The sequence below is a fragment of the Ranitomeya imitator genome, chromosome 1 (genome assembly GCF_032444005.1).
Source record: "Ranitomeya imitator isolate aRanImi1 chromosome 1, aRanImi1.pri, whole genome shotgun sequence".
NCBI classification, from domain to species: Eukaryota; Metazoa; Chordata; class Amphibia; order Anura; family Dendrobatidae; genus Ranitomeya; species Ranitomeya imitator.
In genome coordinates, this window is record NC_091282.1 from 4,254,418 (window position 1) to 4,268,498 (window position 14,081).

The 14,081-nt window shown below is 46.1% G+C and overlaps 2 protein-coding genes across 3 annotated transcripts in view; one reads left to right on the plus strand and one right to left on the minus strand.

Moving 5' to 3' along the window:
• Nucleotides 1-14,081, minus strand: part of RGP1 (RGP1 homolog, RAB6A GEF complex partner 1) — a 391,618-nt gene that overhangs the window by 221,347 nt on the left and 156,190 nt on the right. The gene's annotated exons all lie outside the window — the stretch shown is intronic.
• Nucleotides 1-14,081, plus strand: part of GBA2 (glucosylceramidase beta 2) — a 215,028-nt gene that overhangs the window by 163,664 nt on the left and 37,283 nt on the right. For both annotated transcript variants that reach the window (XM_069745496.1, XM_069745492.1), the window contains exon 15: nucleotides 2,697-2,803. In XM_069745496.1, coding sequence (XP_069601597.1) covers nucleotides 2,697-2,803 — 107 coding nt within the window. The remainder of the gene's footprint in view (nucleotides 1-2,696; nucleotides 2,804-14,081) is intronic.

The following is a 14,081-nucleotide window of genomic DNA, read 5'->3' on the forward strand; positions in this document are numbered from 1 at the left end:
TATAACATGTGACCGGTCTGCCCTGTACACTGTTATGACCTGGTGGTTAGGAGCACCCGGAATGACCTGATAGTTAAACCTCATACAGGACGAGCTCTGGGATGTGGGAGCTCTGCTGACCGCAAGCCCTAATCCTATCACACACACTAAAAATAGCCGTGGAGCGCTCCTGACCAGACCTAGGCGCCTCGTCACAGCCTAAGAACTATCTAGCCCTAGAGATAGAAAATAAAGCCTACCTTGCCTCAGAGAAATTCCCCAAAGGTAAAGGAAGCCCCCCACATATATTGACTGTGAGTAAAGATGGAAGTCACAAACGCAGAGATGAAACAGGTTTCAGCAAAGGGAGGCCAGACTTACTAAATAGACAGAGGATAGGAAAGGTAACTTTGCGATCAGCACAAAAACCTACAAAAGACTACGCAGAGTGTGCAAAAAAGACCTCCGCACCGACTCACGGTGCGGAGGGGCCACTCTGCATCCCAGAGCTTCCAGCTAGCAAGACAAAATCATGATAACCAGCTGGACAAGAAAACCGTGAACAAATAATGACTATCAGGAACTTAGCTTCTGCAGGAGAAGGCAGGTCACCAGAGAGATCCAGGAGCGAACTGAACCAATGCAAAAACATTGACAGCTGGCATGGAGTAACGATCTGAGTGGAGTTAAATAGAGCAGCCAACCAAAGGATAAACCACGTCACCTGTGTAAGGAACCTCAGAAGCAGCAGCTTCACTCATAGCCATCAGAGGGAGCCCATAGACAGAACTCGCCGAAGTACCATTCACGACCACAGGAGGGAGTTCGACAACAGAATTCACAACAGTGCACATCACATGATGCAGAGCTCCGCCTACCTGTATGACATGTCACCGGTCTGCCCTGTCCCTGTACACATTACATGACCCAGAGCTCTGTCTACCTGTATGACATGTCACCGGTCTGCCCTGTACACATTACATGACCCAGAGCTCCGCCTACCTGTATGACATGTGATCGGTCTGCCCTGTACACATCACATGGCCCAGAGCTCCGCCTATCTGTATGACATGTGACCGGTCTGCCCTGTAGACATCGCATGACCCAGAGCTCCTCCTACCTGTATGACATGTGACCGGTCTGCCCTGTACACATCACATGACCCAGAGCTCCTCCTACCTGGATGACATGTGACCGGTCTGCCCTGTCCCTGTACACATTACATGACCCAGAGCTCCTCCTACCTGTATGACATGTGATCGGTCTGCCCTGTCCCTGTACACATTACATGACCCAGAGCTCTGTCTACCTGTATGACATGTCACCGGTCTGCCCTGTACACATTACATGACCCAGAGCTCCGCCTACCTGTATGACATGTGATCGGTCTGCCCTGTACACATCACATGGCCCAGAGCTCCGCCTATCTGTATGACATGTGACCGGTCTGCCCTGTACACATCACATGACCCAGAGCTCCTCCTACCTGGATGACATGTGACCGGTCTGCCCTGTACACATCACATGACCCAGAGCTCCTCCTACCTGGATGACATGTGACCGGTCTGCCCTGTCCCTGTACACATTACATGACCCAGAGCTCCTCCTACCTGTATGACATGTGATCGGTCTGCCCTGTACACATCACATGACCCAGAGCTCCTCCTACCTGGATGACATGTGACCGGTCTGCCCTGTACACATTACATGACCCAGAGCTCCTCCTACCTGTATGACATGTGATCGGTCTGCCCTGTCCCTGTACACATTACATGACCCAGAGCTCTGTCTACCTGTATGACATGTCACCGGTCTGCCCTGTACACATTACATGACCCAGAGCTCCTCCTACCTGTATGACATGTGATCGGTCTGCCCTGTACACATCACATGGCCCAGAGCTCCGCCTATCTGTATGACATGTGACCGGTCTGCCCTGTAGACATCGCATGACCCAGAGCTCCTCCTACCTGTATGACATGTGACCGGTCTGCCCTGTAGACATCGCATGACCCAGAGCTCCTCCTACCTGTATGACATGTGATCGGTCTGCCCTGTACACATCACATGACCCAGAGCTCCTCCTACCTGGATGACATGTGACCGGTCTGCCCTGTACACATTACATGACCCAGAGCTCCTCCTACCTGTATGACATGTGATCGGTCTGCCCTGTCCCTGTACACATTACATGACCCAGAGCTCTGTCTACCTGTATGACATGTCACCGGTCTGCCCTGTACACATTACATGACCCAGAGCTCCTCCTACCTGTATGACATGTGATCGGTCTGCCCTGTACACATCACATGGCCCAGAGCTCCGCCTATCTGTATGACATGTGACCGGTCTGCCCTGTAGACATCGCATGACCCAGAGCTCCGCCTACCTGTATGACATGTGACTGCTCTGCCCTGTACACATCACATGACCCAGAGCTCCTCCTACCTGGATGACATGTGACCGGTCTGCCCTGTACACATCACATGACCCAGAGCTCCTCCTACCTGTATGACATGTGACCGGCCTGCCCTGTACACATCACATGACCCAGAGCTCCTCCTACCTGTATGACATGTGACCGGCCTGCCCTGTACACATCACATGACCCAGAGCTCCTCCTACCTGTATGACATGTGACTGCTCTGCCCTGTACACATCACATGACCCAGATGACGGGAGTGACGGAGAGGACATCCTTGTGCTCTTTCCCCCAGGCCGTCATGGACACGGCGTTGAGGTTTGATCTGGATGGTGACGGGCTGATTGAGAACTCGGGGTTCCCTGATCAGACGTATGATGGCTGGATGATGACGGGGCCGAGGTGAGGAGCCGCTTCATGGCTTGTGCTCATTTTATATGATGTCTGGAGATTATCTTAACCCCTTAGTGACCGGGCCACATTTTTTAAAATCTGACCAGTGTCACTTTATGTTGTAATAACAATGGAACGCGTCAACAAATCCCAGTGATTTTAGATTAAAAATTATTAGAAATTTGACAAAAATGTAAAAAAAATGCAATTGTCAAACTTTGACTCCTTATACCACAGAAAAGCCTCAATAAATAACGTTCCCCTCAGGTCGGCTTTACATCAGCGCCACTTGTAAAATGGGATTTTATTTTGTGAACATTTTATGAGGTTTAAAAATGTTGCAGCAATTTTTCATTTTTCCACAGAAATTTACAAAACTTATTTTTTTAGGGACCTATCCAGGTTTGAAGTGACTTTAGGGGTCCTATAAATTGGAAACCCCTAAAAGTGACACCATTTAAAAAGCAGCCCCCCCTGACATACTGAAAGCTGCAGTCAGGTGGTTTATTAACCCTTCAGGTGATGTTCAGGAATTAATGTAAAGTGGCCTGACAGAAATGAAAAAGTGTATTTTTACCCCTAAATGTCGGTAACTTCTGAACAGGCCACTGTGGCCCGGAGAACCTAAGGCCACTATTTGGTCTGAACTGCCGTGGCAATCACCAGGACCCCACAATTATTATCTCGGGGTGCCGATGGGGACCATTTATATAATATAATCATTATTGACAGCAGCATCTAAGGGCTTAAACAGATATGGTCGGTGTCAGCACTGATCGTGGCTGACGCAGCAAGTTGTCAGCTGTAGTGGACAGCCGACAGCTGCTGGATTGTCTCCTGTATGGGGAGGCTATTCTCATATCTCAGGTCAGTAAAAAGACGTATTGGCGGTCATTAAGGGGTTAATATAACGGTGTGTAGGCTGTTACACAGTTAGTATGGTTGACAAAAATTACATTTCCATCTCATTCATTCCAGGAGATGATGAAGGGAAAGGGCTGGGTAGAGTACACATAAATCAGTCTGCTCTAAATAACACATTTTGTCCCTCATCCCGGATGTCTATTGACTGGATCATTATTTATAACAAGCATTTTATAAATCTACAAAAGAATCTGTTCTTTGCCTCTAAAAAAAAAAAGTTTGCACAATTCACACTCTTCCTCCTGAATATAATATAATCACTACTCTTATGGTAAAGAACCAGCTCCTAAGTGACTGCCCATATTATCACTCTCTTACTGTAAAGAACCCGCTCCTAAGTTTGACTGTCCATATTATCACTACTGTTACTGTAAAGAAACCGCTCCTAAGGTCGACTGTTCATATTATCACTCTCTTACTGTAAAGAACCCGCTCCTAAGTGACTGTCCATATTATCACTACTGTTACTGTAAAGAAACCGCTCCTAAGGTCGACTGTTCATATTATCACTCTCTTACTGTAAAGAACCCGCTCCTAAGGTCGACTGTTCATATTATCACTCTCTTACTATAAAGAACCCGCTCCTAAGGTCGACTGTTCATATTATCACTCTCTTACTGTAAAGAACCCACTCCTAAGGTCGACTGTTCATATTATCACTCCCTTACTGTAAAGAACCCGCTCCTAAGGTCGACTGTCCATATTATCACTACTGTTACTGTAAAGAACCCACTCCTAAGGTCGACTGTTCATATTATCACTCTTACTGTAAAGAACCCACTCCTAAGGTCGACTGTTCATATTATCACTCTCTTACTGTAAAGAACCCGCTCCTAAGGTCGACTGTTCATATTATCACTCTCTTACTTTAAAGAGCCCGCTCCTAAGGTCGACTGTCCATATTATCACTACTGTTACTGTAAAGAACCCACTCCTAAGGACGACTGTTCATATTATCACTCTTACTGTAAAGAACCCACTCCTAAGGTCGACTGTTCATATTATCACTCTCTTACTGTAAAGAACCCGTTCCTAAGGTCGACTGTTCATTGTTATGACCTGGTGGTTAGGAGCACCCGACCTGATAGTTAAACTCATACAGGACGAGCTCTGGGATGTGGGAGCTCTGCTGACCGCAAGCCCTAATCCTATCGCACACACTAGAAATAGCCGTGGAGCGCTCCTGACGCTCCCTAGGCGCCTCGTCACAGCCTAAGGCCGGCGTCACACTTGCGAGTTTTACGGACGTAAGAGCGCAGAAACTACGTCCGTAAAACTCGCAAAAAATACGGCACAATTATTTTCTATGCCCCTGCTCCTATCTGCCGTATTTTACTGATCAGTATTATACGGCTTTCTACGGCCGTACAAAATCGCAGCATGCTGCGTTTGTCACCGTACTGCGCAAGAAATACACCAGTGAAAGTCTATGGAAGCGTGAAAAATATGGATTACACACGGACAAGCAGTGTGACTTGCGAGAAATACGCAGCGGTGTTAGAGAGAAAAGCCGGCAATTCAGTGCGGTGTACAGTAAAATCACACTGACAGCTTACAGTCCAATAGGTAGAATAAATGTGTACACATAGAATAGATATATATATATATATATATATATATATATATATATATATATATACAGTGGGGCAAAAAAGTATTTAGTCAGTCAGCAATAGTGCAAGTTCCACCATTTAAAAAGATGAGAGGCGTCTGTAATTTACATCATAGGTAGACCTCAACTATGGGAGACAAACTGAGAAAAAAAAATCCAGAAAATCACATTGTCTGTTTTTTTAACATTTTATTTGCATATTATGGTGGAAAATAAGTATTTGGTCAGAAACAAAATTTCATCTCAATACTTTGTAATATATCCTTTGTTGGCAATGACAGAGGTCAAACGTTTTCTGTAAGTCTTCACAAGGTTGCCACACACTATTGTTGGTATGTTGGCCCATTCCTCCATGCAGATCTCCTCTAGAGCAGTGATGTTTTTGGCTTTTCGCTTGGCAACACGGACTTTCAACTCCCTCCAAAGGTTTTCTATAGGGTTGAGATCTGGAGACTGGCTAGGCCACTCCAGGACCTTGAAATGCTTCTTACGAAGCCACTCCTTCGTTGCCCTGGCGGTGTGCTTTGGATCATTGTCATGTTGAAAGAGCCAGCCACGTTTCATCTTCAATGCCCTTGCTGATGGAAGGAGGTTTGCACTCAAAATCTCACGATACATGGCCCCATTCATTCTTTCATGTACCCGGATCAGTCGTCTTGGCCCCTTTGCAGAGAAACAGCCCCAAAGCATGATGTTTCCACCACCATGCTTTACAGTAGGTATGGTGTTTGATGGATGCAACTCAGTATTCTTTTTCCTCCAAACACGACAAGTTGTGTTTCTACCAAACAGTTCCAGTTTGGTTTCATCAGACCATAGGACATTCTCCCAAAACTCCTCTGGATCATCCAAATGCTCTCTAGCAAACTTCAGACGGGCCCGGACATGTACTGGCTTAAGCAGTGGGACACGTCTGGCACTGCAGGATCTGAGTCCATGGTGGCGTAGTGTGTTACTTATGGTAGGCCTTGTTACATTGGCCCCAGCTCTCTGCAGTTCATTCACTAGGTCCCCCCGCGTGGTTCTGGGATTTTTGCTCACCGTTCTTGTGATCATTCTGACCCCACGGGGTGGGATTTTGCGTGGAGCCCCAGATCGAGGGAGATTATCAGTGGTCTTGTATCTCTTCCATTTTCTAATTATTGCTCCCACTGTTGATTTCTTCACTCCAAGCTGGTTGGCTATTGCAGATTCAGTCTTCCCAGCCTGGTGCAGGGCTACAATTTTGTTTCTGGTGTCCTTTGACAGCTCTTTGGTCTTCACCATAGTGGAGTTTGGAGTCAGACTGTTTGAGGGTGTGCACAGGTGTCTTTTTATACTGATAACAAGTTTAAACAGGTGCCATTACTACAGGTAATGAGTGGAGGAAAGAGGAGACTCTTAAAGAAGTTACAGGTCTGTGAGAGCCAGAAATCTTGATTGTTTGTTTCTGACCAAATACTTATTTTCCACCATAAAATGCAAAAAAAATGATAAAAAAAACAGACAATGTGATTTTCTGGATTTTTTTTTCTCAGTTTGTCTCCCATAGTTGAGGTCTACCTATGATGTAAATTACAGACGCCTCTCATCTTTTTAAGTGGTGGAACTTGCACTATTGCTGACTGACTAAATACTTTTTTGCCCCACTGTATATATATATATATATATATATATATATATATATATGTCAGTGAGACACATATATGTATATATATTAATATTTATTCCAGCGCTATACAGCTTGAAAGCTGGTAATTCAATTACCGGCTTTTTCTTTCTCCTTCCTAAACCCGACATGATTTGAGACATGGTTTACATACAGTAAACCATGTCTTCTCTCCATTTTTTTTGCAGTTTCCACACTACTAATGTCAGTAGTGTGTTTCTGCAAAATTTGGCCGTTCTATCTACTAAATTAAAGGGTTAAATGGCGGAAAAAATTGGCGTGGGCTCCCGCACAGTTTTCTCCGCCAGAGTAGTAAAGCCAGTGACTGAGGGCAGATATTAATAGCCTGGAGAGGGTCCACGGTTATTGGCCCCCCCCTGGCTAAAAACACCTGCCCCCAGCCACGCCAGAAAAGGCACATCTGGAAGATGCGCCTATTCTGGCACTTGGCCACTCTCTTCCCATTCCCGTGTAGCGGTGGGATATGGGGTAATGAAGGGTCAATGCCACCTTGCTATTGTAAGGTGACATTAAGCCTAATTAATAATGGAGAGGCGTCAATTATGACACCTATCCATTACTAATCCAATTGAATGAAAGGGTTAAAAAAAAAAACACACACATTATTAAAAATTATTTTAATGAAATAAAACCAAAGGTTGTTGTAATATTTTATTTAACGCCCAATCCAATCACTGAAGACCCTCGTTCTGTGAAAGAAAAAACATAATAAACCAACAATATACTTACCTTCCGCAGATCTGTAAAGTCCAACGATGTAAATCCTTCTGAAGGGGTTAAAACATTTTGCAGCAAGGAGTTCCGCTAATGCAGGCTGCTCCTCGCTGCAAAACCCCGGGGAATGAAGCTAAATATAGGTCAATGATCTATATTTAGCTTCATTTGCGGTGAGGCGCCCTCTGCTGGCTGTTCATAGATTGTGGGAACTTTCCTAGAAAGCCTGGGAGCTTTAACCCCTTCAGAAGGATTTACATCGTTGGACATTACAGATCTGCGGAAGGTAAGTATATTGTTGGTTTATTATGTTTTTTTTGTTACAGATCGACGGTCTTCAGTGATTGGATTGGGCGTTAAATAAAATATTACAACAACCTTTGGTTTTATTTCATTAAAATAATTTTTAATAATGTGTGTGTGTTTTTTTTTAACCCTTTCATTCAATTGGATTAATAATGGATAGGTGTCATAATTGACGCCTCTCCATTATTAATTAGGCTTAATGTCACCTTACAATAGCAAGGTGGCATTAACCCTTCATTACTCCATATCCCACCACTACACGGGAATGGGAAGAGAGTGGCCAAGTGCCAGAATAGGCGCATCTTCCAGATGTGCCTTTTCTGGGGTGGCTGGGGGCAGGTGTTTTTAGCCAGGGGGGGCCAATAACCATGGACCCTCTCCAGGCTATTAATATCTGCCCTCAGTCACTGGCTTTACTACTCTGGCGGAGAAAATTGCGCGGGAGCCCACGCCAATTTTTTCCGCCATTTAACCCTTTATTTTAAGAGCTAGAACGGCCAAATTTTGCATAGACACACTACTGACATTAGTAGTGTGGATTATGCAAAAAAAATGGTGATATGAGATGGTTTACTGTATGTAAACCAGGTTTCATATCATGTCGGGTTTTAGGAAGGAGAAAGCAAAAGCCGGTAATTGAATTACCGGCTTTTTGCTATATCGCGGCTGTATGAAGTAATAATATATATACATATATGTGTCTACTGATATATATATATATATATATATATATATATATATATATATATATATATATACATATATATATATACAGTATATATGTTTTTTTTTTTTTTTTAACACATGGATCCCTTGTATAGGCGTATGTCGGTTTTGCAAGCCTGCGATAAAAACACGCAGTACGGCTGCCATACGGATTACATACGGAGGATGCCATGCGCAAAAAACGGTGACACACCCTGCCTACGGAGGAGCTACGAACCACAATGTTCGGGACTTTTCAGCGTATTACGGCCGTAATATATGGACCGTATTTGCATACGCTGTGTGTGACGCCAGCCTAAGCGCTAGCTAGCCCTAGAGAAGAAAATAAAGCCTACCTTGCCTCAGAGAAATTCCCCAAAGGAATAGGCAGCCCCCCACATGTAATGACTGTGAGTAAAGATGAAAGTCACAAACGCAGAAATGAGATAGGTTTTAGCAAAGGGAGGCACGACTAACTAAATAGACAGAGGATAGGAAAGGAATCTTTGCGGTCAGCACAAAAACCTACAAAAGACCACGCAGAGTGTGCAAAAGGGTCCTCCGCACCGACTCACGGTGCGGGGGTGCCACCCTGCATCCCAGAGCTTCCAGCTAGCAAGACAAAATCAAGATAACCAGCTGGACAAAGAAACAAGAACAATAATAACAATCAGGAACTTAGCTTCTGCAGGAGAAGACAGGACACCAGACAGATCCAGGAGCGAACTGAACCAATGCTAAAACATTGAAAGCTGGCATGGAGTAACGATCTGAGTGGAGTTAAATAGAGCAGCCAACCAAAGGATAACCCACGTCACCTGTGTAAGGAACTTCAGAAGCAGCATCTCCACTCACAGCCACCAGAGGGAGCCCACGGACTGAACTCACCGAAGTACCATTCATGACCACAGGAGGGAGCTCGACAACAGAATTCACAACAGTTCATATTATCACTCTCTTACTGTAAAGAACCTGCTCCTAAGGTCGACTGTCCATATTATCACTACTGTTACTGTAAAGAACCCACTCCTAAGGACGACTGTTCATATTATCACTCTCTTACTGTAAAGAACCCGCTCCTAAGGTCGACTGTTCATATTATCACTCTCTTACTGTAAAGAACCCGCTCCTAAGGTCGACTGTCCATATTATCACTACTGTTACTGTAAAGAACCCACTCCTAAGGTCGACTCCATATCATCACTCTTACTGTAAAGAACCCTCTCCTTATGTCGACTATTCATATTATCACTCTCTTACTGTAAAGAGCCCGCTCCTAAGGTCGACTGTCCATATTGTCACTCTCTTACTGTAAAGAACCCGCTCCTAAGGTCGACTGTCCATATCACTCTCTTACTGTAAAGAACCCGCTCCTAATGTCGACTGTCCATATCATCACTCTCTTACTGTAAAGAACCCGATCCTAATGTCGACTGTCCATATCACTCTCTTACTGTAAAGAACCCGATCCTAATGTGGACTGTCCATATTATCACTCTCTTACTGTAAAGAACCCGCTCCTAAGGTCGACTGTTCATATCATCACTACTGTTACTGTAAAGAACCAGCTCCTAAGGTCGAGTGTCCATATTATCATTCTCTTATGACCTGGCCTTACAAGATGCCCGGAAATATGCCAAGTTAAAAACGGAGATATTGGCACTCTCAGGGGTGACCATTTCTGCCAGAGCCCAAAGGGTCCATAACTGGGCGTATTATGGTGGCAAACCTCCCCGCTCACAAATGTTTGACTTGTTGCATTTGGTCCAGAAATGATAGCAGCTGTAGTTCTCCACTCCAGCCCAGATGGCCGAGCTGGTGGTCATGGACAGGTTTATTCAATCCCTCCCCAGACCGGTTCAGACCTGGGTAGCCCAGGGAGACCCCTGGAATGTGGATGACCTGGTGGGCCTCGTAGAAAGGTACCAGGTGGTCGAGAAGTCCCCAAGGAAGCCAGGGGGTGGTACATCTCCATACTGGGGTTCCCAGCGGGAACCCGGGTCCCAAAAGAGGAGTAACAGAGCCACCACTGGGGGAGTCCTAGGGCCCCAGGAGCGGCTGAGGGACTATCAAAGCCTGCTGGTAAAGACCTGATATGCTGGCGGTGTCACTGTCCTGGAGACAGCGGTCCATTGTCTTATGTCTTCCGAGCAGATGAATTGTAGCCTATGCAGACACTGCTCGTATTATACCTACCCAGCCTGCAGTGTGGAGTATCAGCCTGGAAAGGGGCCGCAGTCTTGTCCCGTGACCATAAACGGAGTAGTAGTATCAGGACTCTTGGACTCCGCGTGTTTGGTGACCCTGATAAGGGCCACACTTCCCCACCAGTTAATCTCAGGAAAACATGTGGACGTCCGCTCTATCCACTGAGACGCCAAGGATGCCCTATTGCCAGAGTGTTGGTAAAAACAAGCTGTGGTATGGAGTCCCATGAGGTCGGGGTAGTCAGAGACTTGCTACACCCTGTGATAATCGGGCGGGACTCTGGCCTGCTCTGGGATTTGTGGGGGAAAGTAGGGTTGCCAAAGTGACTCAGACAGGAGCCAGCACAACCCTGATGAATTCCCATCACAGTCGGAGGTGAAGGAGTTCCCTTTGTGTGTCCTAGCTGGTGAGGAGGACGAAACAGTGACGCTGAGGTCTCTGAGCTGGGTGTTTCTGGGGAAATTTTGGGACTGCTCAAAGGCGCGATCTTACCCTAAAGGGGGCATTTGAAAATGTGTCTGTGATCAATGGTGTTGCTCAAGAGCCGGGAGCTGACACCAGGTACCAGGCACTTTGCGGTCAATGGCGAATTATTGTATCAGGTGAACACACTGAGAGGTGAGATAGTGGAGCAGCTGTTGGTTCCAGGAACCTACCGGCGGAGGGTTTTTGACATGGCCCATTCGCACGTTTTGGGGGTAGAGAAAACGCAGGAGAGGATATTGCAGAGGTTCTATTGGCTGGGATTTTACCAGAGATCCTGAAATATTGTAGGTCCTGCCCCACTCAAAAACAGTCAGAAATGCCTATACATCATCACCCGGGGTCATTTTCTGCATTTCTCTTCTTACCGCCTTCCAGACGTATGTGTCGTCACCTGCGCCTGGACTTTTGGTGTGGGCTTCCGGTGTCCCATGAACTGCTCCCTCTACTCACTTCCGAAGTCCCCTGGTCCCCTTACCCGTAATAGAGATCCCATTTGAGAGAATTGCCATGGACCTAGTAGGTCCTCTAGTTAAGTCTGCACGAAGACACCAATATATCCTGGTAGTCATGGACTATGCGACCCGGTACCCTGATGCAGCACCTCTAAGGAACTCTTCGGCCAAGAGTATCGCCCTGGAACGTGTCCATATTTTTGCAAGGACAAGCCTGCCGAAGGACATTTTGAAAGACATTTTGTGCAAGGTAATGAAAGAGCTGTGTAGGGTCCTCCAGATTGCCCAGCTGTGAACCTCAGTTTACCATCTGCAGACTGAAGGCCTAGTAGAGCACTTCAACAAAACCTTAAAGGCCATGCTTAAAAAGGTAATTGAGAAGGAGGGTTGAGACTGGGACTATCTGCTTCCATTTCTGCCCTTCACCAGAGAGGTTCAAGGCTCTACTGGAATCTCGCCGTTCGAGCTCCTATATGGTCGACACCCGCAAGGGCTCCTGGACATCGCCAAGGAAACCTGAGAAGCTGTGGTCATGCCACACCAAAGCATCATAGAGCATGTCGCCCAGCTGCAGGAGAGGATGTCGAAGGTGATGCCTATCGTGAAAGAGCATCTTCTCCAGGCACAGGAGGCGCAGGCAGGGTGTATTACCAATCAGTAAGGTTGAGGCAGTTCAAACCCGGGAATTGCGTGCTAGTGCTAATCCCCATGGTAGAGGTCAAGTTCCTGGCCAAGTGGCAAGGCCCATGCAAGGTGGTGGAAAAACTGGGTGAGGTGAATTACAAAGTACACCAGCCAGGTCTAAGGAAGCTGCACCAAGCCTATTATGTGAACTTGCTCAAGCCCTGGTGAGACCGGGATTCATTGGAAACCTCTTGCCTGGGAGCCAGTCCCAAAGTCACCATGGACGATGTCACCGCTCCTGAGACTCTGATGCCAGTCCAGAGGCAACAGTGTCAGGAGCTTTTGCACTGGAACCGTGACCTGTTCTCCAAGTTGCCATGGCATACGCAAGGGTTCACCATAAATCCGAAAAAGTGTACCATAGGAAGGGACGAGGCCAAGTACCTAGGCTATGCCGTCGGGAGGGGTGAAATTAGGCCACAGATAAACAAGATTGAGGCGATCCAGAAGTGGCCGCATCCGCTTTCCAAGAAGCAAGTGAGTGCATTTCTTGTAATTATGGAGTATTACCTGCTGTTCATCCCAAGTTTTGCTATAATTGCTGCGCCATTGACAGATCTTCTTAATGGCACCAAGTCGACAATAATTAAATGGACTGATGACACAGAGATGGCGTTCCTGGATCTGAAGTGGGCTCTGTGTAAACATTCGGTTCTGGTCGCACCAGACTTCAGCAAGGAGGTCGTGGTCCATACGGATGTCTCAGAAGTCGGGTTGGGAGCCGTGCTGTCTCAGGAAGTAAATGGAGAAGAGCAATCCCATCCTGTATCTGAGCCAGAAGCTCTCGCCATGCGAGAAAAATTACAATTTTGGAGAAAGAGTGTTTCCTTTTTCAGACAAATCCAACTAATTTATGTTACATACAAACTCCTTGCAGATGTTGTCCATGGTGGGATTTGAACCCAGGACTTCAGCATTGCAAGGCAACCACGGAGCCACCGTCCTGCCCATAAGTGACGTGATTTTTATTTTGTCCTGCAGCTTTAGGCTCCCTGTTGCTGGAGAGTCCTTCCTCACTAGAGATCGCTCTGATTCAATGCATTTCTGGTCCCTGTTGAAATGAAACTGTTTAAGTTTCTTCCATTGCGTTTTGAACTCCAAATAGTAAGGTATAGTGACGAGAGCTCAGGAAATCAGAACCTTACCACGGTGTGCAAAGGCTGATTTCTTCTTTATTAATGTACAGGCAAAGTCTTTTATACGGTCACAAATTAAGAAAACTTCCCGCCTAAGAGTATGTGCACACGTTGCGTATTCTCTGCGGATCTGCAGCGTTTTTTGCGGTGCAGAAACGCTGCAGATCCGCAATTGATTTACAGTACAATGTAAATCAATGAGAAAAAAAAAAGCTGTGCACACGTTGCGGAAAATCCAGTGCGGAAACGCTGCGGATTAAAAGAAGTAGCATGTCACTTCTTTTTTTGCGGATCTGCATTCCATTATAGAAAACCGCTGGGGTAAAAAACACAAGAAATCCGCAAAAAAAACCGCAGCAAAACCGCACAAAAAAACGCTGCGGAACCGCAC